The sequence below is a fragment of the Strix aluco genome, chromosome 1, assembly GCF_031877795.1.
Source record: "Strix aluco isolate bStrAlu1 chromosome 1, bStrAlu1.hap1, whole genome shotgun sequence".
Taxonomy (NCBI): domain Eukaryota; kingdom Metazoa; phylum Chordata; class Aves; order Strigiformes; family Strigidae; genus Strix; species Strix aluco.
In genome coordinates this window covers 149,042,625-149,067,880 of record NC_133931.1, presented here as the reverse complement: position 1 = coordinate 149,067,880, position 25,256 = coordinate 149,042,625, and the positions used below count along the sequence as shown (strand labels likewise).

At 37.3% G+C, this 25,256-nt stretch overlaps 1 protein-coding gene across 2 annotated transcripts in view; it reads right to left on the bottom strand.

Annotated features, from left to right (window-relative positions):
• Positions 1-181: 181 nt before the first annotated feature.
• STT3B (STT3 oligosaccharyltransferase complex catalytic subunit B) overlaps positions 182-25,256 on the bottom strand; it is a 52,472-nt gene continuing 27,397 nt past the window's right edge. The window contains exons 5-16 of one of the 2 annotated variants that reach the window (XM_074839302.1): positions 23,284-23,383; positions 18,666-18,764; positions 16,923-17,069; positions 14,184-14,232; positions 12,373-12,527; positions 10,429-10,640; positions 9,399-9,586; positions 8,732-8,903; positions 6,211-6,384; positions 5,082-5,195; positions 3,825-4,037; positions 182-1,855 (exon numbers count right to left, since the gene is read on the bottom strand). In XM_074839302.1, the coding sequence (XP_074695403.1) occupies positions 1,775-1,855; positions 3,825-4,037; positions 5,082-5,195; positions 6,211-6,384; positions 8,732-8,903; positions 9,399-9,586; positions 10,429-10,640; positions 12,373-12,527; positions 14,184-14,232; positions 16,923-17,069; positions 18,666-18,764; positions 23,284-23,383 (1,704 nt within the window). In that variant the 3' untranslated portion in view covers positions 182-1,774. The remainder of the gene's footprint in view (positions 1,856-3,824; positions 4,038-5,081; positions 5,196-6,210; positions 6,385-8,731; positions 8,904-9,398; positions 9,587-10,428; positions 10,641-12,372; positions 12,528-14,183; positions 14,233-16,922; positions 17,070-18,665; positions 18,765-23,283; positions 23,384-25,256) is intronic. The other variant, XM_074839310.1, reaches the window with a different exon arrangement.

Below are 25,256 nucleotides of genomic sequence, written 5' to 3'. Positions count from 1 at the left end.
ACCTTTTCCATCACAGCAGAGGCCCTACCGTTGGTGGATGTGAAGTAGCTGCTGTGGCTTCCTTACAGCAACTTCGTGAGGTCAGCAGATCAGCGTGCTGGAGTTCAAATGACTTAACGTGGTAATTTATCACTAGGGCTATAAGCAACAAGTTAATCACAATAAAACTGACACAACACCCTTAACACAAAACTTGAATTAACTTTATTTTCCCCTACAGTCAACAACTGGTCTGCATTGAGCTTTAAAGCAACAAAATAAAATGAAATCTCCAAACGACAGGGGCCAGAAATCCAGATTTAATTATCTTTGTGAAAATGTTGCAGCTGTAGTATTGGTCTGTATAAACCATCGAGTCAAAAATGAGTTCATAACTCAAAAAAATATTCTACACCTTGGGAAAGAAGTCAGCAGTAACATTCTCACAGAACACTGTAAATTTACATTTTCTTCATGAAAGGTACATACTATTCTGCATTTACATCAAGTTATTGATGCAAGTTTTGTTTCTATAAAAAGGTACAACCTGTGGCAGGAAAACAAACTGCAAAACCCTTTCATTTTAATTAAAGAAAATTTTCAAGTCTGTATAAAGTTTTCCTATAGCTGGAAAGTGAACATGTTCAGTCTCCATTTATACTTTAGTGCATTTAATCTGACAGTTTTCACCACGTGTTTGTTTTTTTTAAAAAAAAAAAACCAGTATAAAAGACAGACAAAGCAAATAGCACTATAGCAGGAATTCCTTCAGTTGATTTAAGCACTCTAAATAAAAACGCAGACAAACACATTTCCAGAAAAACTTTTACCCTCACAAGAAAGGCAGTGAGGCAGGAAGAGGTCTGCAAATCCTCTACTCCGATAGCCACAGAAAAGGGGTTTTGTATACCTGTCAACCTTTTTTTTGCCCCCATTAAACAGGCTATACTTGTTTTACCAATGTAAACATTTACCTAAAGTAATTTAATTTCTGTGCTGAAGCACCAGCCACTACCAGGTGATCAGTTGTATGTTAACTGTAGCATTCATTACTGTCGTTTCAGATTTTGCAGGAGGATACAAATTTAGCCCTTGTATCTACGGTGTGCGAGATTTGCCTTGTCTACTTTGTGAAATGACGGTGTAAGGCAGCAACACTGCAATCCGTGTTAAACAAAAGCAGCTTGTCTGACCTAAATTAGCATCCAATTAATCTGTCCTGTCCTCTCTTGTGAAAACTGCAGCTTTGCTTCTTACACTCCAGATCAAAACCAGCCTGCAGCAAGAGTAAAAGGACACTGAAAGAAACCATTGAAAAATAATCATGGGACTAACTTATTTTGAAAGTTTAGTTTCAGAGAGCTCTGCTTCCTCTTAACTGTTGAAAACAAGTCATTTTTAGATTTCACCATTCCAGTTTACATGCTGCTGCTATTCAGCTGAACAGTGTTTTCCAAAAAAGATTGACAAGTATGCATGTGCCAAGGACCAAATTACAGGGTTCTTTGGTGCAGTCAGTCCAAATTCGCAACAGATTTGAAGGATAATATGTACCAATAAAAAATTGCTGCTAGACTTGGATAGCAGCTCTGTCTTGCTTCACATTACAAATCTAAAACAGCTGTTCTCAATAAGCCAATATTTTTAATCAGACATTGCCTGAAAATTTTGTACAATAATCTGGACCAATGATGGTTCTGTACCCTCATGTTGCTGTGAAACATGACTTGAGCTAAAGGCAAAGACTGGTTATCTCAAGGACAACTGCTTCGTATTAGCAATCAGAACAGTGTATTTAAACTGTCTTCCTGTTGGGTCTCTTGCCTTTCTTTAAAATTAGTTTATTCTTAATGTAGCCACGCTTCCTTTTGGAGGTCTAAAAAGAAAAACAGAATAAAATGTATTAGTTAATGATTTAGTTGTGACCGCGGTTTAATGATGTGCATTTCAATGCCTGATCTTTAGATTGATTTTAAAGAGCTTAAATGGTAGACCCTCAACTAGCTATTATCCAGTTATTATTTTTAAAGTTGGGATTGTTAACTCATGCCCAATATTTGCTTTTGCACAAGATGTACTTTTGCAAGCCCCATCTACCAGATCAGTAGAATTGTTTTCAAAGCTTGTGCTGAGGCAGAATTAATTAACCTACACGATAAAGCTCTAATATGCCCGAGGAGTGCAAGTGGTGTAGAGCATTAGTTTTGTTCGGAAATACCTTCTTGTGTCTTTTGCACTATTTGACTCTCTTAGAAGTCAGCAAGATAACAGAAGACGTATTTGCTCAATGCAGCATTTTTCAAAATTAAGAGAAAAACTGAATAATCACATTTTAGTCTTTAGTGCTCTGCTGTTGGTCTGTAGGCTAGTTAGCACTTTCTGCTCATGTGTCTTTATCAGCATATTTTAGATATTTTTTTTAAGGTAGTAACGGGGAGAAGCATTAATATTAGTCTTGGGTAATATTAACTTCAAAGTTGTATAAATGTGGCAGGTAGAATTGTACATTCACAACAAATTGCCTGCCACAACAAATTAGACAGTAGACAGCTCCCACACTTGCTGCACTTTGCTGTGCTTACCAGCAGCCTCTATTATGTCAATTAAATATAACTTTTTTCTTTTTAGTAACAACAACAACAACAACACTTCTATAAAGTGATTTCGATACAAACAATAACATCCCTAATATGGCAGAGTGATAGGAGATGGACTGCATTTCCAGTGAGGAATCAACTGCAAACTGTGGCTACTAAGGAGCCATCAGAATGCATTTAAGAACTCACCCCACGCTCTTTGGTGGTTTTGTGATTTCTTATTGGGAAGTAGAGCCCGTTTTGTACTGCAAGAGCTGGTGATGGATCAGAATTTGCATCAACTTTTACCCTGCCTTTAGATAGAGAAACTGACACATCCACAGCTTAAGTGGGGTCAGTGCAGCTATCATTAATAAATACAGCCTTGCTTGTCACTTAAGATCGAAAGTTATGCTGCAAGTATATGATAGGCACAGGAAATTCCAGTAATTTCCCTCCAAGGTAAGTCTAGCTTCAGTGGCAACTCCCAGATACCTTACTTTGAGGACTTCCATTAAATCACACAAGTAAGCACCTTTACCCTCTAACGTTCTTTACTTGTATTTCCATGACAGCGTCAGTTTGCTGCCTATAGTAATTCAGTTTGTTACACATTTGTTTCTGACGGGATTCTGGATTTCCTTTTGCAAGATATATTTGAATATATAGCAAACAGATGTTGTGAAAGAGAGGGCTGCTAAGAGGCTCCCCAAGTCCCCTGGTAACACATCTCTGAATAGGCTGAAGTAGCACACCACAGCTAATGCTCTTAAAACCATGAAGATGACTTCAAACAGTAAGCAGCCAGACACTAAAGTTCCGTCAACAAAAGTTTCATATTTAATTTATTTCATACAAAATTGCCATTTTTAAACTTCTAGGCATCACTACTTTCAAACAAAGTCAGAAAGCAACTTCCACATTATTTACTTAGTGAGCCATAGATACTGAAACATGAATTGATGTACTTCAGAGATTATACTTCCAGTTACATGAAGACTTAAGAGTTGTAACAGCCAGTGACACACTCTATTTCCAGTTAGCATTCTGCCTAAAAAAAATCTAGCCTTGTGTCTTCACATGCTTTTAAGTTAAGCAGACAGTAAATTAACAATTATTACCAGCAGGCAGGTCTGATATTGGACACTAACATGAACAGTATCCATAACATTCTGGCTAGTGGAAATACATAATTCACCAGCTATGTGATTCACTTAAAAATAAACTGCCAGCTCCTGACCCCTTTCAGTTACTTCACTGAGAACCCACCTTCTTTGACAAATACTTCTGTTTCGGTACAATGTTGGTTACTCTAGGTTTATGATCCAACGTCTCTCTGTTGTCTAGTTGTTTCACCTTGTATATTCTAACAAGCCAGTGCTCTGAGGTAAAGGCTTCCTCCAGATGTTTAAATTTAATGTCCTTGTTGCCTATCTCAGCATTGCGTGTACGATCGAATCCTGGGGGTGTCCGAAAATCCAGCTATAAAAATTGAAGTTGCACATTAGTTGGAGACAAAACCCAAACCACCCGTCAGTGCAAAGTGTGGTACTTCAGACCACAAGGCAACGCTTTCAGCTGGTCTAGCAAAGGACACTTCTCTTGCATTGGTTACCATGACACAGAAAACCCTCTGAGTTCCTTTTTACAATTGAGAAGAGACTAATTCATTCTGACTCCTACAGATGTCGTAGGAGATGGCACTTAACGTCTCAGCAGAGATACCACGTCTGCATTCAGAGATAAAACTACCCAAGGGAAAGTCTGAGGTGCGGCAGCCTGTGGTGGCTTGTCAGCATAGCTGCTCCCTCGTGTTCTCTCTGCTATAGTGCTGTGATTTGCACTTTCATCGTTTTCCATACAAGTCAGAAATAGTTCATGTTTATTGGTTAAATTTGACCCCTTTGTGTTACAAATAAGATCCACTGGCCTCGATTTTAGCTGAATAAAGGATTCTCGTGCTAACACAGCAGAATGAAGGGCCCTTGGCAGGGGAGGAGGGAAGAACAGGAAAGAAAAAAGCAAACAAGGCAGACTTAGCTACATACGTCTGCTTGACGATCCCAAAAGGGAGTGACAACTCTCAGAATTATGCCCTTATTATATAAGTGTAGTAGTGTTTAATACACTGATGTGACCTGGATAGTAATCAGGTAGTTCCTGACAGATATTAGTCAATTAACAGTTCCCCTTCCAGGTTGCTATTACAAAAAGCAAATCTAAAGCTCTCCACAATGTAACAGTTAATGCTTTAGCAAGCGCACTGCATGGTGGAATTAAGATGCTCGTCTGGGGCAATGTAAAGGACAGCAAAAAGCTAAGTACAAGTGTCAGCAGCAGAACTGCTTTTTTCTGAAGGTGCTACACAGTAGATCATGCCTAGGTGTGTTTTGATTTGTAGCGCTGACTCTTACCTCTGATTCTGCTATTACAAGCAACACTCAATCTAGAAGATGGAAAATACATCAAAATAACATTTGTTTTCTCACATTTCAATTAAGATTCAGTAGAAGCTGTAGCACTAACCTGCATCTCTCCAAATCTGTAATAGGACATTTTATACATTAGGCAGTTCAGCAAAGTTGGAGAACCTGCCTTGTCTACCCGAAATTCTCCCTGAGGGGTAAAGTAATCACTTTCCTTTAAAAAGAAAACAAGATACAAAGAGTCAGTACAAACTAAACCCCTATTTAAGGTCATTTCTCATTCCCTTCTCCACAAACTTCATAAAGAATCTAAACTGACCTTCACAGTTTAAAAGCTGATTTAAAGTCTTGAAACAGAAAATGATGGTGCTCATTAAAGGTAAAATAGTTACAGACTACCTGCTTGTAACCCAGACCCCAGTGGACCAAGCTTCCTAAATCCATATGATTGTGCTGGTACAAGTTTTGTCACTTCACAGTAAGCAGTTACTGGAAAACTGATCTCAAAAGTTAGCTGGGCATCTATCAAAATTATTCTTCAGAAAGGTGAAAAGCACCATGTTGTTAATGTATGAGGTCTGCAGTGTTACCATAAACTTCATATGTGCACAGTGTTTAAACAAAACATTTCTGCCATTTTCATTTCCAGTACAAGATGAAACTATGCACGCAGGCTACTCCCTTAAGCCTGTGCCCAATATCTAGAAGGTTTTGTTAGGCTTAAGAAAATATTACTACAGACTTCTGCAATCTCTGAGATGTTTGAGTAACTTAAACTCTACATAAGTCAATATTAACACTTGTCTCCCACTATTCCAGAGTTTGAAGAAATCTGTAATGCCAACTATTTAAACAGTCTGAACACTCCTACTTTTTTAAAGTATGATGGTGCACAGTGAGACACACACACACAAGAATTACAAAAGACATCCCATACTTTAGTATCATGCAAAAAAGTGAGAACCTTTTGAGGTTACTGACCTTTCAAAACCATAAATATTGAAAGAAAATGGGCTACAGGCCTCTGCACTCCTACTGTTCTAAGAAAACAACCCATAACATATTTTTCAAATAAAACTGCATTAAGTAGTAGAGATTTCCCTCCACTGTCATGAGCACTACCAGAAAAGCAACGACATAGTTGAGGTTTTTTTTAAAAAAAGTAGAGATGAACATAAAGAAATACAGTATTCAGCTGCCTCAGTTTTCCTGTGTATGTTTCCACTTACCCGAATATCTTTGGGATGTTCCCCCTCTGCTATTCTCACCATCCACAAGAACTTATTAATATCATCACCAGAGTAGCCAATCACACCACCAAAAATAATCAAAACATAATCCACATCCAGGCTTCTCATGATCTCGTATGCTGCTGACTCATTTGATGACATTGCCTTTCCCACCTGTATCACAGCAAAAATATCTTAAATACCAGCATAGCTGCCCAAACAGGTCTGCAGACCTGACAGACCAAAGCCCAAGAATACACACTTGCCAACCAAAGCCCACGTTTTCATTCTAGATAAAGAAAACCCATTGTGAATATTTAGAAACTTCAAAAGCCCAACCTAAACTGAAATATTTTCTTCTCTGTAAGAGGAGTGCTGCTGTTGAAATGAGTGTTTTGAGTATAAAAATATAGCAGTAAGGGTTTTCCTTTTGTGGCACCTACAGATTTTTCAAGTCGTGGCTGTATTGCCAAAAACTTAGAATTGCAGAAAATACCTAATTATGAATTATTTTTAGAGCTTTAGACACAGCCCAAAGTGAATAAATTATTTGAAATGTTAGTAATTTCTCGGTTTTTTTTCTTGAGCTCTGTCCTTCACTAATAAGTGAATTGCACTCAGCAGCACGCAGGCACCCTCAGCATTAAATTCAAGGTAAATTTATGCAGAGAAAATGTCAGAACAGAGGCATCCTTGAGTTAAAAGCATAATGTAGTTTTGGCCTTGAAAAACTTTTACAGCTGTATCCAGAACCTCTGCCACAGTCACTTCCCCGCACTTAAAGAATTCACTTAGGTCAGTGGTTTTGTTTACTATTGGAGCTCTTCTACTTCAGGCATAATAATGTATTGCTGTAGTAAAAGGGAGTAACTACAATATAAACAATATTGCATACAAATTGGTAACGTTCAGTTCAAAACGTAATTAGAAAACGCTACGCTTAGACAGCAATCTCTTAGAAAGACTGAGAACCTCAGCTTCTTGGCCATTGTCCTCATCAAGGTGAAGTATCTGGCAGATTTCCACTGCTGTGCAGGAGGACGTTATCTGGACACATCTTTGGGGCATGCCTCGTTTAGAGCACCAGTTCAGGTATTCGCCACAACACACATTTATTGCTCGGGTCCCCCTTTAAGGAGTATTCATTCTGAAATGGAACCTGGCAGCGCCAGCTGTCATACTGGAGAGACTTCTCTGTTAAAAGCCATCATTGCTAACTCCTGTAATGCATCTGGTTACTGTGCTCATGCAATACAGATGACTTCCACAGCCTCTCTGTTCATATAATGCACCTTGTCCTGAAGGGATCTGTTGGTTTAGATCCAGCACCTGCACTCCTACCCCTTGTAGAAGAGGGAGGCCCATCAAGTTATCACAGTTGAATGTCCATCAAAACACACCAACACTGTCAGGTCAACAACCAACCTAAGAGAAAGTGCCTCAGAGTACCTGGGAGGGCTTGCTGACTGATGTTAGCACCAACAGTACAATTTCCCAAGCTTGCTTTGGGCTGACCTGAGTTCCCTGCCCCTGTCAAAAGCACGTACATGTGATTCCCCCTTCCCCAACACACATTTTTTCAGGACTTTGTACGCTCAAAGCACAGCTCAATTAGTTCATTGATTTTGAACACTGCTTGTCTGCAGGTCTGGTCCAACTGCTGTACTGACTACTGACACAGGACAAGAAACTATCCTAGTACGTTCCTCAAGCCCTTCCCCCACTGCCCATGTGGCGTGACATAGGTCTTCTGGGAAGAAACAGCCACTGAGCGATGACTGATGTCATCCCTGAGGGATGAGTGATGATGAGTCATTACACAGCACCTAGGAAGACTGCAACCCAGCTACAGTACAGCGCATTCTTTTGTTTCTGAAAAAGTTGAAGCTGCCCATGGTGGCGCCCCTGTAACCACAGGCAATGCTACCACCCTGCTTTTTCAAGCACATGCACAAAGCTTAAACTTACTCTTCAGAAGTGGACGAAATTAAATGTACAGATGTTTTGTCTAACTGCAAATTTGAGAAGACAGAACCGCATCAAATCTGCAACACTTCCGTTGCTATTGACAACTCTCTTTAATTTCCAAGATGCCTGAAAATTTGTTGTTTCATGTGGTCAGTCTTCACATGCCATTCAAAATTCTGGTCAGCAAAGACACTGCTGAACTGAAATGATCCCTATTTGGACAGTGCCAGAAAAGTTGTGGTACCAGGTAAGCTGCTGTAGCACCAATCATGAGGGGAATGGTTACATTAGGTTTTGTCTATCCTCCCACAAAGAAAAGAAGAGAAACTGAAGTGGAAGTGAAGTTTTGGAAACTCCAAGTAAGCAAAATGGAAACTCCAAAACCAAAATTGACTCCTTCCAGCCCCAAAACTCCTTATACTTGAGTTCTAATAAATGCAAAAAATATATTCTTTCCATCTCTGTGTTTCCTTAGTATCATACTCTCTATCAACAGACGTTTACAATTTCCTACTTGACTGCAATGTAAACATTCTGGTGTTTCCACCCTTACCAGGGCTATGTGGCTGTTGTTCCAAGTATTGTTATCGACCAAGGTTGTCCGGTTTGCCATTCCTGCTATCTGATAGCCATAGTCCCACCATGACATCACTCTGGCGTGCTCATCTGTGTTTTGCCTCAGCCAGTAGTAGGCCTCTCTGAAGTCATCTAGGATATTCCGAGTGCTGGAGAACAGAGTTCACTTTAGTCACATCGGTACAAATACTAGCAACAAATTAACCGAACCATGATAGATCAGGGCTCACAAATCTGGGTTTTCTTATCCGTTCAGCTCCCGTCAGTCACCTGCAGTCATAAGTTTGAGCCCACTGACAACCGAAGGGCCAGAAGCTGAACTGTTTTTGAAGATGTGACTAAATGAATTTCCAGTTGAATATATCTTCATAAACAAGTTTTACCAATTGACTCAAAACCTTTTTTTTTTTAACCATCATCTTTATTGGCTTTGGATAGGATTATTTTTATGTATTTACATTAAATATTTCAGAAAATGTTGTATCTTTTTGAAAACTAGAGTATTAAGGATTTTTTATTCAGGTGACAATTCTGCCTTAATATAATAAGAAGTGATTAAAAGAATGTAAAGCAAATCACTAATGCAAAGGAAGTAGAAAGGCTTTTGCTCTTTAATTATTTTCAGATCTGTAGACATTACTTACCCATCATGGTTATAGGAAGCGAGAACAACGCTGGGGCTGGAGTATGCATTGCTAGTTACCCAGGTACAGTGAACAGCAAACATCATCAACAACATCAGCATCAGCATAGTAACAATGTTTTTGATATTGGGACCCAGTCCTTCTTCTGTTTTTTCCTGTTCAGATACATGTTTTCTCACTTTGCCTGCCTAAACAAACACAAATACATCTGTTATGGCAACTTTTATCACCCTTGACAATGGAACCCATGACCTTTTCTTCACCACATGCACCCCGTAAGTGCTACGTGATACAGTAAAGCTAGACCAAGTTGTAGCGTAAATTAACTAAGTATGCACAATAATATTCTGACAATCCAGCAACTTGTAAAAATGGATGATTCCTTGAAAGCTTCTTTCAGAAGAAAAAACCTATTACGTGAGGGTCAACACACGGCTTCCTTGGTTTGGCTCAGTATGATGACACCCTTTTATAAGGCAAAGTGGAAGAGAGAAAAGCACAGATATTTACTGTGGGGAAAAGGGGGAAACCCAAGACTCGTGCATTGTCAGGGCCAGTCTAACAAAGCCCAAGAGAGAGAAAAAATTTGTACCCCACAGCATCTTCTTCATGATTAAGAGAGTATGCAAGTTTACGTATAGAAATACTTTTCCATAAAACATATTATTCTTTAATTTCACCATGTCTAAGAGGAAATACAAGAAGGAAACATGGAGACAGTGACACAGAACTGCTATAACTAGTTACAGGGAGTGAGCAGCTGTCTGCCATCGCTTCTATAGAAAGCTGGGTCAACACTGCACGCTTCCTTTAGGTTAAAGGCTCATCACCAATCAAGCTAGAAGGAACCAATTCTACACTGACACTGATTTTTTTTCAGGATATCTTATTGGAGAATGTCAATACTTGTTCTAAATCTAATTGCTAGTGATTCAGACCTCCAGTGACTTTTAAAATATTGTGACCAAAAGGAAAAAAAAGAAGAAGAAGAAACAGGCTGTTTTCTGACTTTTAACTTTTGCTCCCTCACCTTATCATACAGGTTGCCAGGGTTCCTTTTGTCATCCTCATCACTGCTGTCCTCTATTGGTGGATTTTCCCTCTTCATATCATCACCCAAATAACGCTCAAAGACATTGGAGAAAGCAATTGCAGACAGCATACAGACCACAGGAGTCAAAGTGAGCATCAGCCGAACCATCACACCAGCAAAGTAAACAGCGCTGATTGCATACAGAGCAACTGCAAAGAAACATCTACTGATGAAATTTAGAAAATAAAACTCACTCTGACTGCACACATACATGCTCTCCATAAAACTACTTCTGGAAGTGGGTTGAGCATCTGTGTATATAAAGACATGAGTATGTCTCTTGCATTTCATTGCTTTTTAATTTACAGAGATACAGTTCAATTAACGTTTATCCCTTTTAAGCCTCAAACCCTTCCTGAAGTTCATCCTGACAACTGTTACCAATAACACCACCTCATTTTCATATTCATTAATAATGTGTCAGAAGATACATTATTAGTGAAATTTAATATCACACACCAAAAATACTACTGCAATAGCAGATAGCTTAATTTGATTAAGAAGGTCAAACAGCTTTAGACAAGTTACTGAAACTGAAAAAGCAAAAGGAAGTGTTAGAATTTCATGTAAATATCAAATTTTAATTTAAGTTAGAGATCTCTGTGGACAAATTGGGGGCTTGTCTACATTATAATTCCATAAAGACAAATAATATGACACTGCAAGCCTTATTCTGAAGTAAGTTTTCCTGAACAGTATTATCTCCACTCCCCCTGCCCCCCTAAAAAACCCAAACCAAGATTTTCAGAATAGTAAGCAATATTCAGAACACTTTTCTTAGAAGGAAAAAACAAACCCAAACCAACCTGTGTACCCTGGTTAGGAACATCTATTGTTCAATTAATAGTGGTTACTCTTTGTCCGCTACAGTTTAACACTAGAGTTTTGTGAAAGATTTGCCACAGAAATCATGAAGGGACCCTGATTTATCAGATTACATTACATAAATATTTTCTACTTTACAGAGAAGTAGTATGGCTCTCCATTCTCACTCATAGGTCTCTTTATGCTGACTTAACTGGCTGATGCAGCAGTAGCAGGCTGAAAGCGAGTTGCCCAGCACCGGTCTTGACAAGGACTCATTGTAAGACACAGAGCACCTCTGAGTCACTGGATTTAACACAGTGAATGTTCCCACTGCCCACCTACCTCTTAGGCAATCTTAAGAGCAGCTATATTAGCCTGGAGCCTCCTGTCCCTGTAAAAGCCCAAGATCCAAGTGATCATCACTGCTCCATTTGGGCTACTACTTCAAATTACATCCTTACAAGTCCCATTCATAATTTTAAAAGTCTGCTTTCACAGTACAGCTTTATACAAATAAACAATTTGTTGTCACTGACAGAGGGAGACCCCACACCTCCGCTTAGGCTTGTGCCTTATCTAGCACAGCAAATGATTCAGTTCACTAAAACGGCAGAAAATCTGGAAAGAAAAGGCACTTTGAATCATCATCTGTGATGGGCTGAGTGCCAGACACCCAGGGATGGGTCAGCTGCCTTACAGCCTGCGTAGGGTAGGGACCTTCCCTTTGCTGCTCATCTGGCTGAACTGTACTGTGGAACTGCTCCCCAGCGCATGGTTTGCAAGACCAGCGTGTGGAAGAGCAGCAGCTCCTGCTGCAGAACACAGCGACACTGACAAATATTTCAATCCCACCTCTTGGGACAACACTCCCATCACCAATTCACCAATCTCTCCATTTTTATAAAAGGTTTTAAATACTGCTGGATGCAGGCAACTTTTACTAATCATCTTTAAACACATCACTTTTAAACCTTTTTTAGAACAAGCCATATACCAGCTTTGAGCAAACAAAACCGAATAGAATCAAGTTGAAGGCAAGGTTTTTCAAAACAATTTTAAAATAGTTTCTCTTACCAAAGACTCTTTCATCATTGATGTTTTTGATACAGAACCACAGCCCTGCTGGGAAAGTACACACGAGAATATGCAGATCAAAAAAGAAGGAAACCCATGTTGTAGGCTGATGCTCAGACACAGAGGCAATGATCGGGATGTGAATTTTCGCATACCTTTTTTAAAAAAAATTCAGTTCAAATTATTTTGAAAAGATAAAATTATTAAAAATTGTAAACATTAGGAATTCTGAAATTCATTTCAAAGGAAGCATTTCAATTTAAAATGGCAGCTGCTCTATTCAGCAGAAATCTAATGCAACTTTTCGTATAAAACTCCCCAGGTCTTACTGTATTTAGTAAGTATTTGGTGTATAGAGTTACTGAAAACACCAATATAAAGGATTATTTCCATACTAATTAAAAGAATGAAAATTATGGATGTTTTGTTTTGTTACAGCTAAATACAAAGACAAATTCACCAAAATGAAAACACGCAGCTATGGAAGCCCCATCATTACATTTCAAAGAGATAATCATCCATTCCAGTAAGTCCCCTAGATTTTCAACACTATTTTGAAAACTCTCCTCTACACAGAACACCTTCATTTTCTTAGTATAGAAAGTTCCCATATTAAATACCAGACCAGTTACTGATGCCCCCACATTCTTTTAGATGCCCAAAAAAAAAAAAAAAAAAAAAAAAAAAAATCAGGCCTTGTCTACACTTGGAAATACATATCAACTAAGCAACATGTCAAACACTCAGTGCAGACAAGGACAAAACTGTGTTCTATATTAAAGACAGCTATACATACAGACCTAATCTGGGGTGCTACATGACTGAACAGTGAGGTATCAAACACATCATAGAATCATATGTCCTTTTCTTCACTGAGATCTAGTTCTCATTCAAAACTCCATTGTGTGTTTTAACACAATACGATTTTCTAATGTAGACAAGCCCTCAAAAGTTTAATGCTTTGTGTATATATATAGACCACTTCATTTATAGGCAAAGAACATCTCTATGTTCTTCAAATAAAGCTGAGGCTTCTTTACTGACATCTATTCTACCACATTTATTACAGAGTTGCTACAGAATCCTGTATGAGCTGGACTTTGGAGCCTGAAAAAAGCTGAACAGCAAAAGTCTGAAGTTCTCCTATCTCTGCTTTTAATCTTAAAAAATCCACCAATTGAATTTCACCTTAAATACATTTATCTGAGAAAAATATCTTTGGCTTTATTCCTCTTCTCCTAGCTGGCTAAAGAATCCAACATCGGAATTTTAAAGGTTAACTAAAACAAAAGATTAACTAGCACAGGTTTTTACTCATGAAAACACACATGAATAAACCAGAATTGTTCAGAGTAGACATCTGTATACACAAACCAGATGTATGGACATAATGAACAGGCAACACGCAAGATCACATGTGCAACATCTTCGTCATTTCGTACAATGTTGCACAATGAAAATAGCCTAAGTTTAAGGCTCTTGGTAATTTTTAAATGTGTCCTCAATTGTTGGTACGGGTTTTGGTTATTTTATGATGAGAAGCAATGCAATTTCATCTAGAAAAAAACCATACATTACATATTCAACAACTTCCAAAGAAGCAAGAAATTTAATAGACTAATTAGCGAAATGGCTGCAAAAATCATGAAACAGTGAGTACAAATGCTCTCTTTAGATAACTGATTAAAGCCCACTATATTCTCCTTGACTGAAATACTAAATGGATTTGAGGATGAGGAGCGCAAAAGCTTGTTAGTTTTCAGTAGAATGCTATTGATATCTAAATCCTTATATCCTTTATGCTTACTTACCCAGTGTCCCACAATGAATAAAATCTGCCACTCCAAGGAGCAATATAACCTGAAAAAGAGAAGGGGAAAAAAAACCCTTTTGCTGCCTAGGTATTTAAATGCAATAATTTTTCTACTCCCTCAAATTATAGCACAAAACCAAAGAAATTGCACTGAACTTGTAATATATGTGAACCAGACCTACTGCATTAGGCAGGCTATAAAGTCTACCAACCATGAAGCTACTTTCAGAAGAACACAGTCTTACAGGATCACATTGTACTCATCGAGTATCAAGATGTGCACACCTCCAAAGTCAAAGCAATGCAATAACAAATAAAATAAAACAATATGACAGATAGGAACCTATACTCCGTAAAAAAGTATAAGAAAAAGAAAACATATTTGGTAAGAAAGTATTTAATTGTCCTGAAATGGCTGAGCAGGACACTGGAAATCATCTATAGCCAAAACACTAATGCTCAGCGAAACACTAGTTTCCTACTGTTTCTCTACTGTTGGATCTGCATGTGACATGGAATATAAAAGCTGCTACTAGACATGCTGATAAGCTTTCCACATTATCTTTTTTAAACAAAGCCTTTAGATACTTGAATATCGTTAAGATGAAAAGGAACAGTATCATTATTATCAGATGAAAGATAAAAATTATTAAGTTATTAGTAAGATGATTCTTAGATTTTATTTCCCTGTTCCTTGCCACTGTTTCAGCTCCCTCTGAAGACAGATACAGACAAGATGAAGTAAGAGAAAGTTAAATCCTTTTATTTATTACCCAAGTCTTTTGTGCATGACCCAGTAAGTCTTCCCTCTATCTGATATTTAAAATTAGTATAATCTGACTGAAGATTTTAGTTTAGTATCTAGTTTAGACATTTAAATATTGTGGTTAATGTTTGACAAGACATAATTTTCCCTTCAGTCTTCAGATGCAAAGCTTCCTCCCAAACCACTGCCTGCACAAGCAGAGGAGCTGCCAGCAGATGGGGAACTGCCCGTTATGGTGTTATCTGGACGATCCAAACCAGATTAGCTGGCATTCACCTGAGGGTGCTGAAAGAGTTGGCCCCTGTGGTAACTACCCACCATCTTCATCACGGTGATAAGGGAGGCCCCTGGTGCCTGCAAAATGGCTAATGCTACTCCTCAAGGAAAGGCAAGAAGGAATATGCAGGAAACTACAGACCTAAGTCCCTGAAAAGATCACGGAGCACAGCCTCCTGAAATACATTACTAAATGCTTTTTGAACCATTTTCCTCATTTCTCATTTCTAAGATGAGGAAGAATGGGCTGGACAAACAGACCATTTGATGGATTGAAAATTGGCTGTCCTGACAAGCTCAAAGTAGTACTCAGTGGATCGGGGTCCAGCTGGTGGCTAGTAAAACGTAAAAATATCCCTGAGGCCAAAACAGTGAACCATGCTAAATTGAAAAGAGTGGCTGACATGCCTTATGGCAGGCAGGACTTCAATCCAGAACCTCAAACCCCTTCTTCCAGGTGCTGCACCTGGGATACAGGGTCCAGATGTGGGCAGCCTTCTACAAGAGGTTTATTAAAAAAACCATAGAGGGATCAGAGTGCTGCGAGACAGTCAGAAGCTCAGATCACGCAGCATAGCAGAAGCTGAGGGAACGAGGTTTGTTCCATCTGGTGAAGCAGTGATACCAATCAGTGAATTTCAGAAGTTGAAATCAACACTTCCTAAGAAGTGCAACAGAAGACATATTTTGCTGCACACTGAGATTAGAAACTGAATTTTGTTTTCATATGCCAGTCTGAAAATTTTTGCTAAGTATTAGTAGGACCTGCCTATACATACTGAAAAGCAAATCATAAGCCATCAAGTTTTAGAAGACTTTCAAATAAACAGAGATGCTAAGTATTTTTTTTAAATAATGGTATAGTCATTAACAAAAATAAAACTGCTATTAGTCCAAAATGTTAAACCACTGATACAAAAAAAAATTTACACCAGAAACATTGCTAAAAAGAAGTACAAGAAAGAAGTCAGTTAAAATAAAAACGGGTTACATTTCAGGAAAGTTTTTTTTTCCCAAAAATAAAACTCTGACAAAACAGAACTGTATTTGAGGTATAATATTAAGATCATGCAATTTAAACCAAGCAGAAGTCAATTTTTGCATGGGTAACACATATTTAGCTAGGAAAATAAGATTGCTTTTTCTTCATCAGGGTAAAGAAGTATGGTATTAGATCACCAAGTATATGATGGAATCAGAAGATGGCAGTGAGGCTGGGGACGACAACGAAGCAAAGACAAGCTTGTTCTTGTGACATTGCATAGAACTGCCTTGAAGATTGGAGGCCGAACCACAGCAGTAAAGTAGAACTTACAGATGAATTCCAGTGATACAGAAATCAGATTCAAGGATTTCAGGAAGCAAGCAATCTGACCTTGACCTATCAACACTATTCAGAATAGATTAGCTATATGTATCTTCATAATAGGCTTTGGCTATAGGTATGTTCCTCAGCCAGTCTGACTTCATACATCATTAGGTGGATTGTGGATAATCCCAAAATACTGGAATGATGCTGCGAAGTGGTTTGTTTTTTTTTTTTTTTCTTGCAGCCCAGAAATCACACTGAATTCCAACACACAGAAATATAGAGTAACTTTGCTGCAGCATTGCCAACAACTACTTTAGACTAAAACAAACGTTGATCATCTGGTTTACCTGCTCCAAAAGTAAACTAGTTTCACATTTATTTACCTGTGTATGTCAAATAGATGACGCTCAGGAATACAATACCAGCAGCTAGCGAGACACCCAAGAAGAACAATGTCTGAAATTCTTGCTTTGTTAACCTGTCTCTCAGATATTGCAAAAATGCATACGCCTGCAGCAGTGCAAAAACACCTAAAGAAAGAGGAAAGTTTTTGTTTATATGCTCAAAAGCAGTAACAGCTGTTAAAACAATTGGCATACTTTGGCTAGATTTTAATTAGAAAAATAAATGTAAGGTACACCCTTACATCTAAAAAGTAATATAAAATCACTTTCTGACAAATAGCCTTTAATATTTCACAGGGATGATACTTTCTTGCAATGACAGAAACTTGCAATGAGAGAAAATACTCTCGGAAACATTCTTTGCTTATTATACCAAGAGCTCCAACAGCCACCACCTCTTTGCTCCCAAATTAAATTGGGGGTAAGGGAGAGGATCACCTGAAAACTAGCTTGCATTGATTATGACAAAACCACATCTTAACATACCTCAACCTGGTGAAAAATTAAGACAGACCCCAGCCAACGCACAAACAAGGCTAATATAGAAATATATGGAAATTAAGCTACTGAACCAGGAGGATTTATGAAAGAAAACAAACATGCATTAAATGATACAGACAACTGAATTATATAAAGCTACTGTTAAAACACCAGAATTCACTGGGTAAGTACCCCACATCCTCAAAAAGGCTGTTCAGAATTTAACATTAACCAGAACTTGGATGTGATATTTCTGTTGTTACTCATTTCAACGTACAGAATCAGATCAATCCAACAATTAGTCCATTCAAAAGTGAAAATTCACTGGTAGCTGGCAGAAGAAGAAAACAGAACTCAAGTATACGGTCTTTCTTCAATTTAACAATAAATTGGAGGAGTACAATGTTGGAATTCACTAGTTCTGAACACTTACAGAAAGACACAAACTCTGTTCACTAAATAAATATTAAATTCTTCAAAGGCAAAATGTGTCTCGATAATCTTTACTCTTTCCATTGTATTCAGATTGTTGAAAAAAAATCTCTATTTTTCTGGTAAACTTTATTCAGATTGCTGTCCCAAATACACCTTGGTAAGTGACTACACATAATAAAAAACCTGAGGAATCTAACAAACTAAACTGTGTCACACAAACAGTGTATGCAGTTAAACATAAACCTATCAGTCTTAGTAGAGGTTATTGCTGTCAAGAAATCAAAACGTCTGACTTAACAACTAATGAAAAATCAACTTACTTTAAAGAAATAAGGAGAATCAAACAAGATTGAAATCAGTTATTTAAAAATCGGACTCCTGATCAGGAAATTAAGTCATCTGTATTTAACCCACTTTGAAAAATTACAGAAGACGATCAACTCTAAAACCCAATGACTCAGTAAAAACTGCGTTTACCAATAAGGAATGTTTCAATTGTACGATGCTTGAAGGCAACATTATATTGCAAAACAGTAGAGATTATCAACGTGTAAAATAAGGGCTTGTCAGAATGCATAACTGATCTAGTGTTATGGAAGCATTTTACCTCCGTTAGCTCACACAAAGAAGGTTAATGTGTCAACTGGAAACAAAACTTCCCTACAGACACTAAATTGTACCTCTTTTTCTTTAACAATTTAGTTTGTTAGTATGTGTTCTTTCTAATACAAGGAAACAAAGCCACAAGTGTTTGAGGTTTTCTTGTGCTAAGCAGACTGTTTGGAAGCAGACATTTAATTTTCTTACCTGCAGCTGCCATGTGTTCACTTGTTCTAATTGGCTGAAATCCCACAAAAGGTATCTGCATCGATAATATTAACCCCACGATGTAGAAAGTGCTATATGCTAGGAAAAAAAGAGTGAGGATAGGGAAGGAAAAGAAAGGTGGGAAGAAAATGAACACATGCATTTCAAAAAGCATTGGTTCCATAATAGTCCATCCTCCCCCCAACTTCAGTGACATATATCATAATATTTCAGCCATCCTCATTACTTTTTCCTCCTTCGACTAGAATAAACCTGCCTTTTGCACCCAATTTTAGAGGAAATAGCAAAGTATTGTTGTTCTAATCACACTGTTTTTTCTCCTCCTAGGGAAGTAATCCATCTACCCCAGATGTTCTAGCTTGGGAATAGTTTTTCCATCTTGTTTTCATGCACCATGGGTGGCGGAAGAGCTCTCAGATAAGAAACGACAAAAGAAGTTTTCTGTATGAGGAGAAGTTGAAGGGACCAGACCTCAAAAGCCAAACGTTTAAGAGTCCACTACCTATTTAGAAAATGCAAGGAGGTATGCTTGTTCTTTTTTTAACACAAGAGCAGAGGCATGCCAAGAAACTGAAAAGCAATAGAATTAAAAATTAATATTAAGCATATGTATTAATGGATCTGTATCAACCATGGGGACTCATAACCCCCCAGAAAGTAGAAGCCAAGATCATTAATATTAATATTTGTATTAATAACATGCATAATTATTATGTATGCACTAAGATTCATACACTTTATTTTGACAGGGTTTTGGTCCTCAGTATTTCAAGGCGGAGAGGGGAGGGGAAGAGAGAAATACCAACTATGAACAGCCATGAGTCTGATTACATTTGAAGTAACCAGCCAACTTAAAGTCCAAATGAAGTTTTGTTCCTTCAGTGGCGAACAGCAATAATCCACCTTCCAGATTTGTAAACACTCCTACAAATCATAAACCACTCTCTTTGTTATGGCCTTGATCTTATGAAGAGATCCCTGTTCTCATACAATCCTTTGCTAACCTCTGTAAGAACAGGTTTGGGGAGCTCATCATTTACCAGTGGTATTGTTTCCATAGCAGCTGTGTGGTCTCACTGGGAGATTATGCTCCCAGGGTACTGTATGCTTTCCAAAAGTCACAGAAGTGGCTGTGATGACACTTCCAACTACTTGCTGTCTTCTCTGGTATATTCTTTCAAGCATCTGTATTGCACTACTTGGCCTAGCTACTGACCTATGCCCTCCTATGTCACTGAAATACATTTTTTGCTGTAGGAAGCTCAATTTTTGAAGAATTCGCTACAACATAAATCATTTACTGTACCATGAAAGTGTTACAACACTGCCATCCTGTGGAATTTCAATGATTGGCATAAATCACTACATTTCACATTTGTTAGACCATCGTAAATCATTGTTTTTAAGCCCAGTCCTGAAACTGCCATACTGTCTATGCCCACTTCCCCCCTCCCCCCCATCTATTAGTCCCACTTCCTTCAAACAGCTATCGCATATGCTGTCTGGTATTGGAAAAAACCTGGCAATTTACACAATAACACAATTTTTCTAGGAACTTAGATACATCAAGGTGACACACCATCACAAACTTTCCATGCTCCTTTACATTCTACTGTTTGCACAGGCTTTTCAAAAACAAGAAGTTAATTTTGATTCCGGCAAGCTATTCTCATGGTTATAACTTTGACTAGGTCAAGAACAAAAACATTCTGACCTGCTGTGGATAAACTCATTTTACAAACCATTTTAGTTGCTGTACACTGCACAAATACAAAAAGAACCTACTGAAAAACTTCTCCAGAAAGTATGATCAAATACTTGACCACATATCTTCAATTAATAGATTATAATCACCAGAAATAAACACCCATCAGCTGAGGTTTCAGAATACTGAAGTAGTTGATATAAATATATGCCTGCTCACTATTAAAATGATAAAATCATTTTATCATTTAAAAAATCATGTAAAAAAAGACATAAAACAAGGAATTATTGAAGTTTTAAATTCTACAAGATCCTTAAGTGTATTTTTATTAAATATTCTGAAAAGTATACAGAATTTAGAAAAATTGCACAGGAAAAAAAAAAAAAAAGAAGTGAAAATTACCAAGCCTCTTAAGTGTGCAAGCATGACATACACAATAATAGAAAATAATACCAATGGCTCCTGTATCTGAATAAAGAGGTTATTTACCTATACAAGTGCTGCTAATACACTGGAATTCAAAGCACTTGTTCTTAATTATTTAGCTAGTAATATTTGAATGAAAGATACTGACCACTGTCAAGACAAAAAAAAAAAGCACAGCATAAGCTTTCAAATGTAGGTAGCATGATCACCATCGATGCCAAGTGGGTCGGAAGCTATCTGGCTGATAAATTCGTCTGCCTGCAAGTCATAAAATATTTTAAAATTGGCAAAAAGTTAATGCTCTGGGAAATTCTTACTCATTAAATGATTCTGAATTACACTGCCAGGCACATCAGGTGATGTCCTATTAACCTTTTCTTTGGTGTATGAACACCCATATGAAAAATACATACCAGGAAATCACCACTATTTTCAAAAACTTTGGTGCTGCCAAATAGTGTTCTCTACCTTTGTTATGATGTTAATCATTCATCTATTACAAAAGTTAGGCTCATGCTAGTTTAAAATATAATTAAGCAACTGATCTAGAGATTAAACCCCCCAAAATTCTTGGTAATAGTAAAATGGATGCAAATTTTACTAGCTACTGTCAGCTCACAATAGTTTACAAAAGTTTTAGCTGCACATCGGTAGTTTTTTGAGAATTATGAGACTGCTGCAGGCACACTAGCAATTGCTTATCACAGAAACTCCAAGAATATCTTTATTCTCCTTATTTCAATGACCTTTTGCAAACTCTTCTCCCTATCTGAATAGTTTGGGAGTGAAGCACACTTGAATTTCCTCTCAGAAGTGCTTGAACATTCTTACCTGTTTTACAAAAACATCCTGTTAAACAATCCTAGAAATCACATACTAATAATGCGAGATGTACAGACTTCTTTGTGTAAGGCTTCCCATGAAAACTTAAATTAAGCCAGCGGTTTCAATGAAACAGGAGAGCAGCAATCACATTTTCATTCTGACAACTCTGCTGAAGTACATCTCCCTCACAGCTGAAGGGCAATAACATCTCAAAACACTGTAGCTATTTGCAAAACAAACGTCTGCCAAAGTCTTTAATTCATATGAACCTGAAGCAGTATTTTCCCCAGACGATTTCAAAGACTAGTTCATTGAAACCTGAAAAAGCAAGAGTGTTTATTCTTTGTTGTTTCTGGTTACCACATTGCTTCCGGATTTCATAATTAGTAAATTTAATTTTCTCTTGCCTAACTCATAGAAATTGGAAAATAAAAATATTCAATAAAACAATTTTTTAAGCGAAAGAAGATAAATTACTTTCCCCTTAAGTGATGAAGTAGTAGTTAATGAAGAAGTAGTACTAACATTAAAAATTAAAGATGGGCTAGAGCTTTTTTTTTTTCTTTTTTTAAAAAAAGAATTTCCATTTCTGAATTACATAAACAGATTAACAAAGAAGCATGAAACCAATATTTATAGCTTTGGTAATAAAAATACAAATCTGAAGATGAGTAAATTGAGAAATTCTTATAGTATATAATGGTTCAAATATATACATAAATACAGTAATTTCTCTAGCAGGCACTAAAAAAGCATCAGAATAATTAAAAATACAAAGATAAAACAGTATCAAAATGGGTAATGAAAATATATTTACAAATATGAAACGTCCTGCAATATTACACTTCAACTCATATTATGTTCTCAAACTATTTATTGTAAAGATTTCACACTAGGGAGTCAAAATGTTCTAGCTAACTTATAAAGCTTTGAATTGCTTATTATTTATTTCATCCACACACCTACACCATGGGCAACTGATTTAAATCACAAAGTCTCTGTAAAAGCAGTTTACAGAGTATTTAAATGTCAGGCAAATCAAATAAAAAGTTAGTCTCCTAGGATCACTATTCACACATTCCTGGAACTGGAAGGAAGGCTGACCCATTAACCCAATAAAATCTTAAGGAGGAGTGGACAGACTCTTACATGACTTTTTAGCCTAGGTTATATAAAACATGCATGGCTGCTTAAAATTCCTCTCGTCTTTTCTCACGTATGTCACAATATACCGTATGTTTGCATAATTTCTACTGCTCAACTTTTAAAAATAGCAACTGTTTAACATACTGGGAAAAGGCAAAAAAATTAAACGTTATTACAGACACATACATTATATATATATATATATAAAAATATATTAAAAGGATTCTACAAATACCCAATTATTTTTTTTTCAGTCACTAGAAAAGAGGAAATTAATTAGAAGCTACATATATGAAATTCTGGAAGTGTGAATATGTTTTAACTCGTTATTTCCATGTTGTAGAGAATGACTGACTATAATTGGTAATCAAATTTTAAAAATGCAACCTGATATACAATTACTTAATTCTCACTTGATACAAAACACTCAGTATAATTAATTTCATATCTCATGAGTAAGCATTTGAGAATGACTATCCAATGAACAAAACTTACCGATGTAAACCCTCCTGCTGTATCTCTGCATCAGCAACAGAACAAACACATGCAGTGGAATAAGGTTGATGATGAAAACATAACCACCCCATGCAGAGACCTATGAGAAATGGAATAGGAAATAGATCTGAAAATATCTGCAAATTCTTAGGATAGCCAATGCTAAATGTATACATCCTGATGGTCTAACAAGTAAGCACAAACCCCATCCAGACAAGGAGTCAGAACTACAGTAATGTCACCAGAATCCTTCTCAACATTTATTACCAGAAAAGAAAAAACCCAACAAAACCCCCCAAAGAGTTTTGAAATGGGCTGGTGGATTTTCCAGGCTATCCTTCCTGTATCTCCTCCTCCTCCCAAACTAGTCTGGTCACGCTGGCAAACAAGAATGGGATGCTGGGGGCTTTTCCCCATGGTGAAGGCTGCAGCACAAGGCAGCAGTATGACTCCCATGTAGGGCCCCAAATTTTCCTTTGACATGCAAATTTACCACCATGCTCTGCACTTTTTGCTGGGGACTGAGAACAGTATCTGTGGCCAGAGAGGAGAAAGGAAGCGAGGTACACCTCTGGGAGCAGAACTCCTGGAGCAAAGCAGCCAATGCATGTTGCAGTGTAAGGAAAATACCAAAAAGAATGGGGTGGGCACAGAGGGAAGCAGGGCTGAGCACCATGGAATGGTGTACAACAATATCATAGATATTGCAGACCTGTAGTAACAGCAACACTTGAGAAGCACCTGTATGGTGTACTTAGAACTGAAACACTACAATGTTATCAATGTATCACTGGTGGCTGGTTTAGAGAAAGATTTAATTCATTACAATGTGTTATCTAAATTTCTAACATATTTAGAAGGGCTAATGTTGACTAGACAATCTGTATTTTAACACATGTCCTCTTATCAAATTACAGTTTAGACTTCTCCCATATGCACCATGCCTACCCTAGATCTTCCTTTTTAGAATGCAGTAGCTAATGTGGTTTTCACTTTAATTGTACTTTAGGGCTTAGATTCATATTTTTAAAGCCCTAGAATCCAAAAAGAAACCCAAATGACTATGTTCTGTAGAACAGATTCTAAAATAAGGACAAGGCCAAGTAATACTGTTTTTTGATACTTATACTACAAATCCAGCATTTCAAAACCTGGGGTAACCAATTCAGAAACCATGAAACAAGTAGATCAGAAATCTTCTAAGTTTTCTAGAAATGCGTTTCAGATTATCATGATCCTATTGCCAAATTACTAGCATGAAGTATCATGGCTTACACAGGCAAGTTTATTTAATGGGAGAAAATATTATATGAAGACAGGTAAGACAAAATAGAGTAAGAACAAATGTGCAATTAGGACACCGTCATATTTAGGGAAAGGTTTGAATGATGCAGGTAGCAGACAGTTTGTATGGACGAGAGACCTGCACCTCTAATATCAAAATATTAAACCAAATCTAAGCACTGAAGACTGTATTGAACTGAAGATGCACTTTGGAACTTTTTAAACAAAACTGAGGTGTCCTCACAGACTGGCAAGAAGAGTGGAAACATGCTATTACTCCTACAATGATTGCTTCAATGTAAAGCTTTGTTTTATTTTACCTCCTTGTCATAAAAAGCTATCCAAAGCAGAAGTTGCTGAAGTCAAATAAATGCTAAAAATATAAATGCAAAGAAAAAAGCCTCCTTATGGAACGCAATGCAATGCGATGAGTCAAATTACCACAGTGAGTTAGGTATGTATTTTAAGCAGAATTAGTTATCAAGAAAGATTTCTGTCAGTCCATGCAGTATATGTTCCTCTTTCAAGGAGCTGTTGCCTAAACTACCCACACAAGGACTGACTCTTACTACCTCAAAATTGTGATTTAATTTTCAACTTACACTGAAAACATAACTAAACCCATCAGAAAAAGACAAATGAATACTATATAAGAAATAGTAGAATTATGCTTTGTCCTAAAAATTTAC